At 39.6% G+C, this 18,556-nt stretch overlaps 1 protein-coding gene across 1 annotated transcript in view; it reads left to right on the forward strand.

Annotated features, from left to right (window-relative positions):
* Window positions 1–18,556, forward strand: part of LOC139117314 (uncharacterized) — a 39,052-nt gene that overhangs the window by 11,804 nt on the left and 8,692 nt on the right. Inside the window, exons 5-12 of the mRNA XM_070680325.1 lie at window positions 5,508–5,709; window positions 7,067–7,242; window positions 7,569–7,814; window positions 7,983–8,200; window positions 9,522–9,642; window positions 10,628–10,819; window positions 11,155–11,292; window positions 12,619–12,702. Of these exons, the coding sequence (XP_070536426.1) occupies window positions 5,508–5,709; window positions 7,067–7,242; window positions 7,569–7,814; window positions 7,983–8,200; window positions 9,522–9,642; window positions 10,628–10,819; window positions 11,155–11,292; window positions 12,619–12,702 (1,377 nt within the window). The remainder of the gene's footprint in view (window positions 1–5,507; window positions 5,710–7,066; window positions 7,243–7,568; window positions 7,815–7,982; window positions 8,201–9,521; window positions 9,643–10,627; window positions 10,820–11,154; window positions 11,293–12,618; window positions 12,703–18,556) is intronic.

An 18,556-nucleotide genomic window follows, 5' to 3' on the forward strand; every position in this document is an offset into this window, starting at 1 on the left:
AGCTCCAGTCTCAGAGTTGTAACAGTCAGTCGAATGAATGAACAGTCCTTTGGCTTGCAGGCTTGAAGCTGCACAAGTCCACAGTATAAATCCAGCGTTGACAGTGAAGGTCTTGAAAAGTCTTGAGAATGACTACTGCTGGAGTTTAGTAACACACAAGAGACACGATCCCAAAAGTCTGACTGGAAGCTGTGCACGTCCCTTTTATAAAGGCATGTAAGAACAATCTAGAACTTTTATTGACATGCTAATTACTGTTCTAAAATTATCTCTCTTACACAACTAATCAACTTTCCAGAACATTCCAAACATGACTAATTGAATTCAAGGTTGTGAGGTCATCAAGGGCAGTGACCTTGAGAATGTTCTAGACTAATTGAACTCAGGTCATGATGAGTGTGGGGGAAATGACCTACATAACAACATACAAGTAAAAGAGAGGAGCGTGCTTTCTTTCCTCCAAATTTTGATGTACAGAAGTTTTATGTAACACTACCCGCTTTTCAACTATTTCACAATCAAAGAATCAATACCTGTAGCTCACAAGTCTATACACGGCTTTAGGGAGACAAATCATGTCCAGGTGAGGTAATACTTTAAACAGACTGCCCAAATCGGCTCTATTACAATAATTATGTAATTTTTATCGTTATCATTTATCAGTTTCCAAAATACGTAATATGAGATATTTGCTTGACACCTTGGCTAAAGAACTTCCTTGTTTTTTCCCCGACTAGCAGAGATTTATCCCTGTTTTCTTTCCCATGGTCCATAAATCATACAAAAATGTGTCAGTCATGGTGGTAACTCTGTCTTTATTAATTATAAAATCATAAAGCATATTATGAAAAATGTTTTGTTTTTTCAATCGACTATAAATGCAATTTACGCTTTTCACAATTTAATTTCCGTGACCTCATCTGGTCCCTAAAAATAACGCCGTTCCCGCTCAATTTTCCAGAGATTTCTTGTATCAGAACGCAGAAGCATATATTTTCTTGTCGTCACATGATGGCAGTTATTGAATTGTATGACGTAATTTTCGTCCAATCAAATCAAACACTCGTAAATTGGTCAGCTAATTATAATGCAACTCCGTAATAAACGATCTCTGATCACGTGACCATGTGACACTCATTCTAAGTGACTCAAGAATCCATGACAAATTGCGTAAATAATACATTAGCTATATGTCAAAAAAACACTTTTGCTCTTGAGCTCTGTGGTTGGAAAATTACAAGTGGATAGAAGCATGAACCCGCTATCGCGCTACACTGAAAAGAGCAGAACTGAAGAGAAAGATGGCCCACTTTTCAACCTTTTCATAACCAAAGTATCAAAACCTTCGGCTTACAAGTCTATATGCAGTTTTCAAGTCTATATGCAGTTTTAGGCTGACCAACTATACGTAAAGGCGTTAGAACGTTTTACAGTTGCTGGATAAATCTTTACAGAAACAATAAGTATGACATTTCTTCATTGCCATATATTAATACCAGCATAAGTGACGTTCAGTTTTTACGGCCGGGGGGGGGGCCGGCAAAATCCAGGGGGGGTCATCAAAATTTTGGAATCCGCAAAGGGGGGTCATCGCTTTTTCACTGGTAGGAAAGGGGGGGGTCACCACATTTTCAAAAACATAATACCAACAATAAAGTTCACTTTATGCCATTGCCATGATCGACCCTCTTTACCGGCGGGCCGCCTTCGGCGGCCCACTACAATAAATATACATTATGTATTACCCATGACCCTCTTAACGGGCAGACGCCTTTGGCGGCCCACTCCAATTAGGTTTACTTCATGCAATGGCCATGATCGACCCTCTTTACCGGCGGGCCGCCTGCGGCGGCCCACTCCAATAAATTGACTTTATGTAATACCCCACGGCAATCTTAATGGCCGTGCGCCTTCAGCGGCCCTGTCCAGTAAAGTCTACTTTATGCAATAGCCATGATCGACCCTCTTTACCGGCGGGCCACCTTGTGGCCCACTAGAATAAAGTTGACTTTACGTAATGGCCCATGACTCTCTTAACCGGAGGGCTGCCTTTGGCGAACCACTCCAATAAAGTTCACTTTATACAGTGTCCATGGACATGAGTTGTCTATGGAAATGAAGTTAAAAATTGCCTTACAGTCGTCCTAATTAACAGACGTTTCAATGGATGTGGCTGAGAAGTTTGTGCACTGGCATCTCTGCTACACGAATAAAGTGCGCGGCGTACCGGAGTTCAAATCCAAACCATGCGGATAAATTTGACATATGGGTTTTAGTTATTTTTAAGCCGGGGGGGGGGTCATCAATTTTTTTTCGTTTGACAAAGGGGGGTCATCTTTTTTTCACGAAAAATGCAGGGGGGGGTCTATATTTTTTTGAACACCGGCGACAAGATTTTGCCGCCCCCCCCCCCCAGCCGTAAAAACTGAACGCTCCCTAAGTGACATACAGAAATTGCATAAATTTCCCACCAATAACTGTTCACTCAAATTTCTCATTTATGCCTTGAGCGATTTCTTTGAAACTTGGTACAAGGATTACTACTACTGCCATTCATATGCGTGCCAATTTGTCTTTTGATACAATCCAACATGGCTACATGAGGACCATTTTGTTTCCAGTACGTGATGATTACAAGTAAATAATCTGACAGATTTTGATCAATATCTTCCAAACTTGGCACAATGACAATGCACTGTAATTTACATTTGGACGTAAATTGTGTTAGCAATATGATCCAATATGGCAGCCAGACCAATATCACTACACCGCCATTTTGTCAATTATAATTGATAGCGAAGGAAATAATACAGTCATTTTTATTATTGTCTACAGTCCGGGTCATTTCCACATTTGGTGACAATACACCATAATTCTTTTTCCTGTCATTAGCCAATCAGCGGCCAGCGCGCCATCTTTATATTTTCTGGTAACCTCCACATGCGCGTCAAAATATTGACAGTTGTGAAAGAGGGGTTTGCCAAAACACTTAGCGTTGGCACCTTTCATGGGAATACGGATGTCATTTGTTAAATAATCAATCGCGCCGTATGAATCTTGAACAGTTGTGCGGCCACTATGTCAACACACATTTTCAAAATCGCGTAGGCCTACCCTTTTAATTCTAAGACAACCAAATATATTTGTGTGATCCCCGGACTCTGGCCTGAAGTCCTGCGAAATACAAACAGCGCACCTTCACAGATTGTTCAGAAAACCCCATTTGTATCGGAAAGGGCAGCTATCTAAGTTCTGCCGTATTCTGTCATAATGTCGAACAGTTGTGTGGCAACGCTGCCAAGGCACATTTTCAAAATATGTGTACCACTTTTAGTCTGGCTCAGACAACAAGACCACACATATTGCTGTGATCAGGAAACGGGTAATCGAAATGAATCGTAAATATCTTGGTTGCTGCTTTGCTTGCTGGTCTTACTGTTTGTCAAAGTGTTCTTGGAGAACATAGTATAATGTTCATCATGAAAGAAAAGCGAAGTTGTGGATTTTACGACCTACACGAGGGCCGAAAGTAGTCGATAGTGATTCATACAATGCTGGCAAACCTGCAGTGATTGCAATCTTATCAATGACGTAATCCGATTGGTGCTCGGCTAATCATGGAAATAATATTATTGTAAAGCGTCGTCAATTTTGGAAATGACCTGGACTATTGTATAGAATTGTGAGCCGTAGGTTTGGATACTTTAATTATGAAACAGTTGAAAAGTGGGTCATGTTACTTTTAACTTCTGTAATTTTCACATCGGAGGATAGAGGGCGCGCGCGCCTCTCTACGCTTGTAAATCTGAAAACGTCAAAGCAAGAAGGGCCGAAGGGGTCTCGCAGTTTGTCACGGATTATCCTGCCACATTGTGATTGTTATCGATCAATATCGTTGATCATGGTAAGTAAACGATGACAAACTCAGCTAGTAGCAAGCACTAACAGGAATGTAGGCATTGGTGTTCTTGTAGGCGTAAATTAATACAAATTACTGAGTATTACTTATGATGGCATTAAAATGTGACAATTAATAAATGTCATAATCATTGCATGGTAAATATTTTTGCAACAACTGTTAAATGTTATATATCACATGGACGTAATGAGTCACCCTAAAATTGTATAGACTTGAAAGCCAGAGAGTTGGATAATTTTGTTATGCAGTCAAGTGACTGAAAGTTGGCCTTGATACATTTTACTCCAGAACTTTTCGGAGGATAGATGACGCGCTCCTCTTCAAATTTGTAATCTTCAAAAGTACAAAGCTTAAAGGTCCAGCGGGGTCTTTGAGCTTGTAGCTGTGATATCACAGCGGTGCTGTGGCGTGTATCCATCGACCTCGGGTCAAGGGTCATTGCCACAGAACCGCTGCGAGCCAGCCCATGGACTTTTTTGGTAGTTTACTACGACATCGATCGGTGTCTCTGATTTAGCTGGCAAAACGATGAAATATATTCGTCTTTGAATAAATAAACTTGTACCCAATTTATTGTTGACTATCCACAACTCATCTTCTACTCCTGGTTACTACCTAGAAAATGAGAGCACGTATTTTCAACCGTTTTTTTCCGAGAGCAGTAGTCGACGGTTTTAGCTCGAATTTGAACTTTTACCTCCAACGTATTGGGTGCGTTGTACGCGCGAGCAGGCAAATGTTGCAGAAACCGTCGAGGGCTCACGGTAAAATGGTCGAAAATACATGTTCTCATCGTCGAGGTAGTTAGCAGGGGTAGTCTAAGATAGTCAATGATAAAGATGATACAAGTTTCTTATTCAAAGACGAATATATTTCATTATTTTGCCAACTAAATCAGCGACACTGATCGGTGTCGTAGTAAACTACCAAAACGCCTATGGGGTGGCTCGCAGCGGTTCTGTGGCGATGACCCTTGACCCGAGCGCGAACAATAAACGCCACAGCACCGTTGCGATATCACAGCTAATGTATGCATTAGTTGCAGCTGGAGATTTGTCGGACGAAATTTGCCATGAAAGCTTCTTTTAAAATATATCTTGTATACTGAGGATTGTTTTCTTTTTCCTAAAATGTTATAATATCCAAATCTAAATAATCATTATTGTACGACCACTTTTGCTGTACTTATTATGAATTGAGACAATGTGTACTCATCGGTACGACCCAAAGAAACCATATGCATAGTTACTACAAAACTTTGAGAACTTCCATACATCATAAACCGCGCTCCCGTTCAATGGTGCTCCATTGATTGCAAGTTGATTCTGAAGCATTGGGAAGACAGGCAAATATCGATCCAATGAGGTCAAATATTATCATATTTCCTCTACTACAGAGAGTTGAATGACTTTTACTGACCCCGAGTTATAAAAACTATAAAACAATTAACATCGTATGTCGAAGGGGGTATAGACACAGCCCTATTCTATAGAAAGTGTCCTGACTTGTTCAGTCATTTCGTACACCAAGAAGGATGTCTTCGTATTCTCTCATTTTTATATGCCCACTCCCTGGTTTACCCCTGCAGAGCGACATCACAGTTACATGGGAACCCGCCGACTGGAACGATATCGTCTCCGGTATAGACCACTATGATTGTGAAGTATATCGTCTGACATCTAACCCTTCTGGCAGTGGCCTTCTGGGTATGAGAACTGGTGCCCCACACGCGTCCGAGAAAAATATAGATCGTACCTTGAAGAGTGTGCAATTGAATCTGCCTGACACAGGTTTGAAGGCAAAATTAATTTTCCCTGTTATCCCACAATGCATTGCTGTGGCTGTATCAAACACAGCTAAAACACTGAAAACAACAAAAATTTACCAATGTTGTGTTGTACAACGGATAGTTTATACAAGAATATTACAAATTTGCCATGCAAAAAATTGCCTGGTTTATTTTTAATCCACTGGCGAACAAAATATTAATCAGGATATATAAAACCTGCCATAGTGTTCTTTAAGTAACATTCCCTGCGGCGTAAAGGCTCTGTCACACCTTGACGATTTAGCCAGCGTATGCGACGTATGAAAATTTCTCTAAAACGCTTGCTTGATATCGATGTGTTTTCCAATTTTGCGCGTATACATAGCGTATACATAACGTACTCATAGGTTAAAAATACGGTTCGGGTACGCTAGATAATTTTCTTGACGCATTTCAACTTAAGAGTAAGTTACAAGTATGGTGTGTGAACGTGTGTCAACGAGCACATAACCTACCTGCAAGTTATGGCCCTCGTGTGCGGGATCAATGAGCCGTACGCTAGCATACATGCATGCATGCACAAAACTTTTCGACGACCTCGCCGTACTACAACGTATACAAGAGTGCTTCCGCGTGCTCCTAATTTATACAAAACTTATACATAACGTATTCGACGTACGCCCAGCGTATTCGCAATTTTTTTCATAGTTTGGCATACGCTAAATCGTCATGGTGTGACAGGGCCGTAAAGATATAAGGGGAAATTACGTGTTGTTTGCCATAGTGCACTGTTTCACAGAACCGGTACAAGAACTGTAGACGCAGTACAGATTAATTAAAGCTCTATCAGCTTTATCTTCCGATGCGTTTCAAGTTCTAGTAAATTTTAATCTGATTTGAAATATTTTGCTTTAGTTTTTTGTCATGTTAATTTAAGTACGGTAAAAAAGGTAATTTATTAAGGATCAGGATTATATTATAAATGTAAAAAAGGGGCATTAACAAAATTAAGCTGATTTCTTTAACTAAAATGAAGATCGAGAATGTTATAAAAATTACAGCCATTACCCAACTAATTACTCTTGTTAAACATCTTTGTAATATCTTTGTCAGAATTGTTCATATAAAGTTCACATACTTTTAACAAATTAAAATTTCTTCGTATGACTTGTCAACACAAGTCATAACAAATTATAAGCGTGGATGCCGATGGGACAAAATATGAATAAAGTAAATAATTAAAAACCCAAGGAAATGAAAAATATGAATTGATAATAAGTAGATTCAAATGGATAACTCTACATCACCCGTCACTCTTGACCTAAGGAATGTAAATTTTACAAAAGGGTGTGTAATTCTATGCTATGGTGTCGGCACAGGTATTTTCGCCGTGATTTTGACTGTGACTGACGCTGTCGGGAACTCTGCCAAGGCAAGACGATTTCTCACGTACGACCCAGACAGTGTTATTAGCGTTGACAAGGACAAACCAATCACGGCTTCTGAGGGAGCGTTTAACGCAGGTTTTGTCTGGCTGACTAGGTCAAAGGGCGATGTGAGTATTCAAATAGCATTGTTAGATAGTGAATAGAATCTTGATTATCTATACTTGGAGGCTCTCGTCCGCCCCTGCCCTTAAAGGTAAAGTCTGCAATCGGTAACCGAGACTAATTGCAACAAGGCTGCAATACGTTAAAGGAACATTGCGTCATAAATTCACGCTGCCGAGTTGTTAGGCTGCTTGCAAGTTGCCGTAGTATTCATAGTATGAACATTGAAAATATGAAAAAACAACATTGATTCTGGTTGTAGCGCTTTAAGGTTGAGTGTCACTTGAAAGATATCGCATTCTTGAAATATGAATAACCATATCTTACATAGATAACAGTTACCTGGTCGGGCCACTTCTTCAATGCGTTTTACCGCGATGGAAAATTCCTGAATGGAATCGAGGAACACGATCCACCTCTAGGTCCTTATGACGAGTCGTCTGGACTGCCACCATCCTCAAGATCGCGTCAAGCAATACCAAATGACAACGGTATCGTCAGGTTTCAGTTTGACTTCGCTGAGTCAAGTTCTGGCAGATATGACCCAGAAAACTGGGTTGACATCGATGAGGGAAAGGTAGGCAAGCCTCATATCTCAGTGCGTGGCTAATTTGAGTAAATGTTTGCACAGTTTGTACTGAGAAAAGTACTTTTTTACTAATGGCACATCTTACAAATACTTAATGTATAATGCTAAAACATATATATATAACACTTTAAGTTACTTCTTCATTCATTCATTCAGAGTACGCACACAATTTCAGTTACCGACGACAACAATGAGTACATTACTATTTGGATGAAAGCCTTCGACGTTATGGACAACATGAAAGAGGAAAAGACCAAGTTTTACGTCGACAAAACGAATCCGGAAATAAGGCGCGTTACTGTCGTCAACTCGGATTCTGTCGATTCCAGTAGTTCTTCGTCACGATCCAAGAGGTCTGCGCCGGCTGGGTCCGGGTGAGTACCCGACTCGTAGCGTTGAACAGAATACGTTTGATTGCAGATCACGTAGAAGGGTGAATTGGGCACGTGTGCAGATAAATTCTTACGGCCATCAGTCGTTGTCATAAATAAAGAATACCCGGTAATCAACACAATAGATCATGTTGATTAAGGGGCCATGGATAATTAAAATACGCGTATGGTAAACGCAACTTCTTTGTTTAATGGGGGTGGGGTTTGGCTGTATTTCGATTACCGTGCGCAAAAATCGCACTACATATTGTCCTATCGGTATATCTCGCTACATGTTTTTCTATGTTACAAAATATCATGAAAATTATTTGGCGTGTACCAGGCCAGTACGGCACCGGCGCTACACCAGAATTTTTGGCATACATGTGAATCAGTGGACGAGTAAAAAAAGGTAACAACCATTTTGGATACACTGTTTCATTTCATTCAATTGGTTGCGTCATTTTTCAGTTAGGCGCTGAACAGAGATTGATTTTAGAGGGGTCGGTAGCGTATGCGTGATTTCATGGCGACGTTATCGCCGATTGTTGGATCCAAATACAGAATGAGGTTTGGTTTGAGTTTTGCGCTTCCAAACTTTCGTTTAGGGGAGGGGACTGAGGACAAGCGCACTTAATTTCGTTTACCGTGCGCATGTTTTAATTATCTACGGACACTAATAGCTGTGACCCAACGTTTATCATTCGAATATTCTCTTGATATGTACAGAAATTTCTTCCATGTTATTCTGTTAGAAAATACAAAGGTATCATTCAATAATTAATACAATTACTGGAAAGTAAGTTGAACAACCTCATTTTGCTTGTTTTATGGTACTTCTTAACTGATTCTAGTGAAGACATAACATTTTAAATGTTCCAGGAGTAAATCCTGTATTTATTTTATGAAATCATTTATAAGAACAAAATAGCCTTAATTGTTGTATTTGGAGCGGACTTCCTGTTTTATAACGGCGCCTTGTTTCGAAATTTTTCTTTGACCATATGCACAAAATCGCACGGCGGGAAGTTCTTCTGAATAGTTTAGCCTTAAAGCTTTCACGTAATTTCCCTGGGTTAAGGTTTACGCGCTCTTTAGGAACAAACGGTAATTCACCTAGGCTCTTGATAAGGCTACTAAATTAATATGGCAGACAGTTTATCAAATGTTTGCAACGTCGACGAATAAATGACAACCGAAGTTAGAAAACAATCGTCTTGAATCCGCTGAACTGTGTATTGAGGGTCTGCTCCCTTAGAGATAGAGTATAGTCAATTGTGTAAGATGGTGCAAATATTTATCCTAAATCGTTTGATTTCACCAGCGTGTCAGTAGAAGCACATGATGACGAGAGTGGTATTCTTGAGATCCGATGGCAAGTCATTGACAAAAAGGATTCGAATCGCGTTTATGGTGAAGGAAAGATTGAAGAAACTTCTCCAGGAGTAAGTTACTCTTTGCTGCAGGAATAAAACGTATATAGACAACTTAATGTCAAAAACTATGTTTTAAAGGGTCTGTTGTCTTATTGAATAGCTGAAAAATATATATAACAACAGACTGAAATATCCGTAGAAAGAGGGTTTTCCCCTCCAGACCCCTCTTCCTGCAGATGTGAAGGCCCAGCCTTGCCTCTAGCGAAGGCTTGTATTTTAGGCTCTCCCACTCTCACTTCCCCTTTTTCTATAGGTGGAAGGTATGCCCTACCACCAGCGACGGATTTTATGCTCGAATACATTCCACACGGAAGATTGCACCCGCTATGACATCGTGATTAATTAATCATGGCTTTTCAGAAAGTAAACAGCTTAATTAGTTCTCCAAACGCGTATGCTTTACTTCCTTAATTTGAAACAGTTCGCTTTTCTTTTATTTTCAAAGATTTATGTTATTCTACAAACAGAACCAACTCAAATGACTTGAACAAGACAATCATAGTCTCTAAAATTTCAGTCGCACTTATTTCCCTAAAATGTTGACTATACATTTTGCAGACGTAATATCGGCACAGCCATAACTTAACATAAATGAAACGAGCTATTTGATGAAACACCATGAGTAAATGCAATTTTTTTTCAAGATTGCAGTATACCAGCTGAAATCGGCATTGATAACCGTATAAGTATATATATACGTAGATAATTGCACGAAGTTATGCTGAATTATCCATGACGATCGTAAAATATTACTTGTGCACACTAGTGCATCCAAAACAATAATTTCATTGCAGTTACAGAGTATTGCTTTATGAACCTAGTGATTATCCTGAATGTATTCACATGTCGTGTTTTATAAAACATAGTAAAATAAAGGTTATTCTCATTAGTGCTGTCGCGCTGATTTGGATGAAAAGGGCTGCAATGTTTTCAGCGACAAAGTGCCTGGTAGCTGAGGACTGATAAATCATTATCTTGATACATTGTTTGTCAGGATAACCCAGATAAACCCTGCACTGGTTTGACGTGTGCCTGCCTTCCACATGACAATGTATGCTTCTACTTGGAATATTTGGTTGCCATCGACACTACACAACTCAGTGACTTTCCAAATGGTAAAACGGAATGTGTTGTCAGAATAACTGTGGTCAATAACGCCATGTTAGTAACGTCAGATGAAGTTGAGGTAAGTGATTGTCATATGCTGTAATAATCAAATAAGTCAGAGAAATACCTCCCGTCTTCAAGTTTTCATAGCTTAGTCATGGCCATCTACACTATCTAAACTTTATATTTTTTTTATTTCAAACGTTTATTTTTAATATTTGTTGATAATTTCAAACAACAAACATGGCAACGTTAAAATAGTCAAACTATGTATTCAAACAGTTCCTTTGTCTGAATTGTCACATCATACGTTGACGAAAGAGAATAATAATATTTTCCTGAGGAAAATACCAGCATATGCTTCACACTTAGCTAAACTTTTCACGTCTATTTGACATTGTCATACTTTCCTAGATGTCACTGGGATTTGAGCCATCGACTGGGTCCAGTGCCGGAGCGGCCGCCGGGGCCACAATTAGCGTCCTTTTGATCATCGCTATTATTGTAGTGATTGCGATATTCCTGTTCAGGAGGGGAACACTCACAAAGTGGGTAAGCAAAAGATAATTCGTTAATCTAGTAAAACCATTTTTTCGCTGTTGATATTTGCCGTTGTATGACTCGATCCACTGTGTGTATGACAGCACTATTGAAGTTAAGGGTCGCATTCGATAAATTGCATCACAACTCAAATGCAGCCCAGGAATTCGTAACAAATTGCGCCAAAACATGTGCATGTTCACATACTACATAAGCCATAAGCAAAAAGATCACTTTGGCCCCTTCAACTTTTCGGCTTTTTAATACCAAAAGCGCAGGAAAGTGCGCGGCGTCAATCTTACTATGTATGGAGAAGTGAAATGTAGCATGACCCACGCTTCAGTCATTCCATAAGGGGCCGTGGATAATTAAATGGTAAACGCAACTTCTGTGATTAGGGGGTGGGGTGGGGTGGGGTTGGGAGGGAGGGTTGGCTGTTTTTCGATTATCGTGCGCAAAAATCGCACTTCGTGTTTTCTTATCGCAACATCTCGCTACACGTTTTCACGTATCGCAAAATATCGCGCTGTATTGTTTGGCCAGGCCAGTGCAGCACCGGCACCACACCAGCATTCTTTTGACATACATTACATGTGGTTCACTGCACGAGTAAAATAATGTAACAATCAGTTTTGATGCACAGTGACATTCCATTCTATTGGTTGTGACATCGTTGAGTTGGCGCTGAACAATGATTGATTTTACAGAGGGTATGCGGGGGGGGGGGACTAGCGTACGCGAGATTTCATAGCGAGATAAATACCGGTTATTTGTATGCTGATACAGAATGAAACTTGGTTGGATTTTCGCACTTCCAAACTTTCGTTTAGGGGGTGGGGTGGTTAAGGTCAAATACAATTAGTTGCATTTACCATGCGCATGTTTTAGTTACCCACGGCCCCTAACCAAAGTACTCGAATCTACGGATCCCAAGTCTTCACACAGTTTTAGGGTGATACGTCGCTCTGTTGTGATATCCAACCAAACACTGTTTAATAAACATTAAAAGGCACACGTACATAACTACTTATGCAATATTTTCCTGCATCGAACAAGCATAGAGTGTTTAGATTGTAGATAGCACAGTCTGATTTTTCGATGCGGTCAAATTTACTCTCCGCGTCCTTACATTGAGATGTGAATGCATAATAAGATATGGCCAAATTTTTTGTGGATATTACTAATTACATACATTATTTTCTTGATGTATTTCATTTTTAGATAATGTATTGCTAAGATCTCTCTCTCTCTCTCTCTCTCTCTCTCTCTCTCTCTCTCTTCTCTCTCCTCTCTCTCTCTCTCTCTCTCTCTCTCTCTCTCTCTCTCTCTCTCTCTCAGCGTCAGTCTCTCAGCGACACTCTCTCTCTCCCTCGACGTCAGAGGAATGTGTCTAGCCGTCTACCATTCAGCAATGCTCGAACGGTCAGTTTTTCAACAATTCCCCTTCTCATCTGTTTCTCATCACTTCCATCACTTTACATATTTTGAAATGGTACGCTTGTATAATATCAGCTTTCTAAAAATACGATGTTCAAATGCTTATAAGTATAACACTTGACAGATTTTTGAAATGAAAGGTATTTATGATATCTCATAATCAATACGTAAAGGGTTTATTTGAATTTTTGATCTTCCCAAATGACTGTCTGATTTCACCCTATACCAATCAAACACTTATCTCTAGAAAATTGTACAAAAAACCACGTTGATGATATTGATTTCAGAAAGTATTTATAGCAACACACTGTCTTGTGGCAATGGCTATATAACCCTATGATATGATATGATATTATGAGGTTATCCCACGATATCAGCGCTTGGTTGGGACGTATTGCCACGAGTGAGGGTGCGAGCCGCATCACACGAGTCGAAGACGAGTGTGATGCGGCGCGCACCCTCACGAGTGGCAATACATCCCAACCAAGCGCTGATATCGTGGGATAACCGATTTATCATATGCCCATGACCGTATATTTATGTAAAAGGTAATTAAAAATAAAGAAATTTTATTAGTTTTTGTCAGTCTTTCGAAGGGACTATGTTTTTATTTCTGCCGCTGGTCTGAGCGCATTGATACATGTTTGTTTACAACAGCTGATCAAGTCGTCGATCGCATCGTTGATCGCATCGTGTCTAAACAGGATTATTTCAGCGCAATTTACCGCAGTTCAGAAAAGGAATGGAGCCAATTTACTTATTCTGGTCACTGTCCCGGTGTTCTGGTGGATAATTATTACACGGACAATATTGTAAGTTTGAATTCACTTTAATAACTCTTGCTGAAACATGGCTGACGTGAACAGGAACGACGAAGTAGCGCGAAATACAACAGATTGTAAACATCAACTTTTAATTTTCTACAACAACCTGTCCTGTAACTCTCTTTAGATCTGAAATAAAGGAACGTTAAATTCATATGTACTAGTAATATGTTTCGTTTTATATCGGTAAATTTTGATTGAAGTGAAAGATGGATTTGATCGTTAAATGCAAGATGAACATCATAACATCAAAATCGGAAATAAACAACAATTGATGACGTATAACGTGCCGTATCAGACTGATGTTTTACGTTCCACGTCACGACGCGTCAGAGGAGACACTGATACGGTCATGGGTATATGATATGATATGATATGATATGATATGATATGATATGATATGATATGATATGATATGATATGATATGATACGCGAAGAAAAACTTAAGATAAGGGTAAAAATCCCATTGGTACTCCCATACAAAGGTGCACGTGTATGTGCCGGCCGAATGAGACACTTTTTCCTGAAGAAACCCTTAAACATCGGTCGATTTTTAACAAAAAATCACCTAACATGGGACGATAATGCACCATGCTTTAGGAAAGCCTTCACATGTAAAAGAATAAAGGTGGAGATTCCCCAAAGTTGTCAACTTCCTGACAGTGGGTCATATTTTCGGAAAATACATGGATAGATGTTTTCAACTTCGACGGAACATCCCCGTTTGAAATGTAAGTACTCCCCAGGGGGGTAAAACCCTAGCAGTGAGCATCAACTCTACAAGTCACGATGTGAATCCGTATTTAGATTAACTTTAAGTGCATATGTCAGCATAATAAAATGTAAGACATCACATTGAATTCTGTCTTGTATAGTTATTACTTTGTCTATATACAATCGCAATGGTAAGGAAGCATAAAGTTACTAATTTTACGTGGGAGAAAGCATTGGAGAAGGCTTTGATTGACAACTTTACTTCTCAATGGTTTATTGTGAGTTTAAACTTTACAACGAGCTTGGGTGATAAGAAAAATGTTTCCGGCGATAGAAATGACGCCACCTGCATTCATCACAAACGTTCTCCTTCGATAAATTTTGCAACAGTTTAACCCTATACGACGTTCACTGTGCTAAAGTCAAAATGTCAGTATTTCCGCCCTCTCATTGAAAATTCACCCGTACACTGACTGCTTGAACATTCTAATATTGCCTTTATCTCATTTCCCGACGATGAAACTGCACAGAACGCTTGCGACAGGTTTTTCGGCAGGGTGCAGTGGTACGAATTTCGGATCAGTACAACCAGGGAGTAGAAACGTTTCTAGCTCTGTGGTACAACGATTGGTATTTCCTACACTGAACGTATTCTGTAAGTGAGAACAGTGGACGTCGTATTGGGGTAAGCCTAATTCACGTGCCAAGTGCCGCGTGCCATGCGCCGCGTGCCGCGAGCCAGAAGTAGGTGCATTTTCACTCCAATTTAATTCATTGATTCATTTTTACCTCGCGTGCGCATGCGCGCAGCGAGGTTATGGTTTAGGCGTTTCTGTGTGTGTGTGTGTCTGTCTGTCTGTTAGCACGATATCTCAAAAACGGCTTGGCAGATTCCGATCACATTTCGCACACAATTTGTTCTTCAAATTTGCAAGAACTGATTAGTTTTTGGTGGTTGTGCTTTGCGAATTTATCAAGTTATGAGTAAAAGAAAATTTGTGGCCTGTATAAGTCTATGGGAGGCTAAATAAGTATGTTTGAGGGCGCTATACTAAAACATTTTACACAAAGTGATTTCTGAATTCAGTCACTCGGCCGCGCTGATCGCTAATCTTGAGTTTTGACTGTTGATGTCGTCGTGTCGACGTTTGACTTTAAGAATCGTGTGGGTTACTCTGGACATAGCGAACCAAAAGCTAGATTATCGAAGGTAAGCGTCATAATATTTGATCAATGCATTTTTCTCTGAGAATGAGATGTAGAGTGACACTTTTCAATCTTGTGTGTGTGTCAGCGAATTTATATTCCGGCATGGTTCCCCTGAGATCAGCATAATATTATGGCGACGTATTGACAGTCTGTGTCTTTAAGTTGCTTTTCAAGACTGTATTAGCTACAGAACCAACAATGACAAATTTTCATGAGATTTCCATGTTGGCATTGATGTTAAATCAGCAGCAGTAGGCTAGCTCCTGCGTACAATAGGTCTGCGTTTCCCGGCGGTACGGTGGTAGCCGATGGCTTGTACCACACTGTCCACAGGACACCACGTGGTAGAGGCCGTGTGCACAACCTGTACGCAGAGCTTCGAATACACTAGACAGAGTTTGTGTTTCCGTAAATTAGGCATTGAACTTGACAATATAGGCAATAACCAGAATCATCGACCATCGCCTGACAAGTGCACCATAGTCAGCTGTACATGAGTTGCGTGGCGTGGTGAGCAGGTTCCCATGGGTATTTATTTTTTGAAACGCGTACTTCAAAGGTCACGAACTCATTTTGCTGCTACACGGCGCGGCACAGATGATTGTATCGTTTTGGGCGCATTGAGATACTGTGAAGTAGGTCAACTCGTTCTACATGGCAATTTTATGTGAATATGCAGAATGCAGAATTTATACGCAAACGCGACCTCTGCCAGTCAAGAGCCTGCTCAGCCATTTGCACTTGCATCGACAGATATTGTTGGATCATAATTTTTCAAATGGTTTCTTTTCTTTTTTTTCATTGCGTAATACAGTGGGGATAATGTCAAATTTAGATAGATTGGATTAATTTCGGGAATAAAAACAATGTAATGTAAATGATTTGTAAAAGTTTTAATTCTGTAAATTTTCCAATGTTTATAAGCTGATTTTGCTTTTATTTATTTTTTTTGGCATACATTTGGTATACCAATGTGTGCTTATAGTATGACACGGCGTCCGTCATCTGTATGTATGTATGTCTGTATGTATGTTTTATTTACGCCATCATTATTTTATCTTTGTCATAGGCACAGTTCACAGCAACCTTACAACCATCTAAAGACTGTGCAAGTGATTTTATCGTCCAACTATTCTAATTTTGAGAAATTCGGGAACAATTTTGTCATCTATTGACACATTTTCCTTCTTCATAAAGCCAATACCCCAAGAAGTAAGCACTTTACAAAATGTGCACGCGAGGCCATTCAGTTCATATCTGGTCATGAATAAATCAACATTCGGGCTTCAACGCCGCCTTCTAAATGCATGAACTGGGGACCAGCGAATGACCAGCGAATAGGGAGGGAGGACCAGTATTTTTTCAAAATCACACTGCACGTAAATTTGTAACATTAAAAATTGATCAATCAAAATTCTGTACATTGATTTTGTAGACCATATGTTAAGGTTGCTATATTGCAAATATCTAGGTCCTATGGTGTCTATCGAACTGTGACTGGTATGGGCGTAAGCCTATTGACAGGTATCAATCAAAACGTTGCAAACAGGTTTATTTTGTGGACAAGTCCACCATCCTGCCAACTTGTATCAATCAAAATGTTACCAAAACACTGTATTTCGCACGCGTGCAAGTAAACCACAGTCACACCACAACACATAGGCTGCCGGTAGGACTACCCACAGGGTAGCAAGGAAGAAAAAACAAACAAACAAATAAATAAATAAACAAAAATATACAAACATACAAAGAGGCATACAAATACATAATAAATAAATAAATAAAAATACAGACAAACATAAACAAACAAACAATACCATGAATAAATAATATGCCTCTTTGTATGTTTGTATATTTCTGTTTATTTATTTATTTGTTTGTTTGTTTGTTTTTTCTTCCTGGCTACCCTGTGGCCTACCATGAACGCAATAGGCATACTCGTGTCAGGCCAGGTCAACATTGATTTTCGAAACACGATACAGTCTTGGCCAGTCTTGGTTCCCTAATCACGGGCAAAAGACGACTCTCACTTTATACCTCCATGCGTAAACTAATGCATTTCCAGTTAATCACTGTGACACTAACAAGAGACTTTCCTTTCTTGTTCAACGAATTTCAGGCTGGAACAACGGTCCCTCCACAAACGTACATATGACTGAAGGGCCCACTATCGCATGACGGTGATAAAAGCCTGTCGATTCGATGCATTTTGCAGGATCAGGACTCTGCCTCAGCCGATTTTCAGTGCAGTGGCGTTCCAACGCATAGGGCGATACTATTCGTTAAGGGTCAGAAATCAGCACGTGTTGCAATAAAAAGCCGCTAAAATTAGAAATGTCATATGGACATTCCCATAGAACAAAGTGAATTTTCCCCACTCCAGACATGCCGCATTTCAGATTTCGGGGGAATACTCGCAATTCTAACTGGATTAAGTAAACCAAGATAGAGTATGTATCGTTAACTTCAGTTATCACGGTAATTACAGGGGAATGTTGATAACAACACCAAGCGGTCTTCCTACATGAATGCTGCTCTCTTCCCTTTCAGTCCATTGCACGTTATGGAATACGATTTTCATTATCTTTGGTTTGTGAGGCCGGAAATATTTCTACTCTATTTTTATCTCGAGTAGACCATTTTGTGTTCTAAATTTTAGCATGGCTGGTAAGATAAGTGCTAGTGACAGAAAATCCATGGCTTCAAAAAAAGCCATGATGATGGTTTGCAGTATTCCACAGAATATGCAGCGTTTTGTGACGCAACTCGCAACATTGCTCAAAAAGGCGGGAAAATAGAGAAAAACTAAAATTATCAGCCAATAGTAGGTAGAGTTGACTTTTCAGATCCTCAGATTCAGATCCTAAGATCCTCAGATTCAGATCCTCAGATCTCAGATTTCAGATCCTGTAAGTTCAGATGCAGATTCGGAATTAAAATTTCACATTTTCAAATTTGATGTAATATACTGATATATAAAGTATAAATTAAAATTTGAAAATGCTTTAGAAATTATTTTATTTCTATCTTGAATCTTGAACTTAAAAACTTCGATCTCAGAATCAGAACGTCATCAGTCGAAGACAGGGTG

Source organism: Ptychodera flava, chromosome 2 (genome assembly GCF_041260155.1).
Source record: "Ptychodera flava strain L36383 chromosome 2, AS_Pfla_20210202, whole genome shotgun sequence".
NCBI classification, from domain to species: Eukaryota; Metazoa; Hemichordata; class Enteropneusta; family Ptychoderidae; genus Ptychodera; species Ptychodera flava.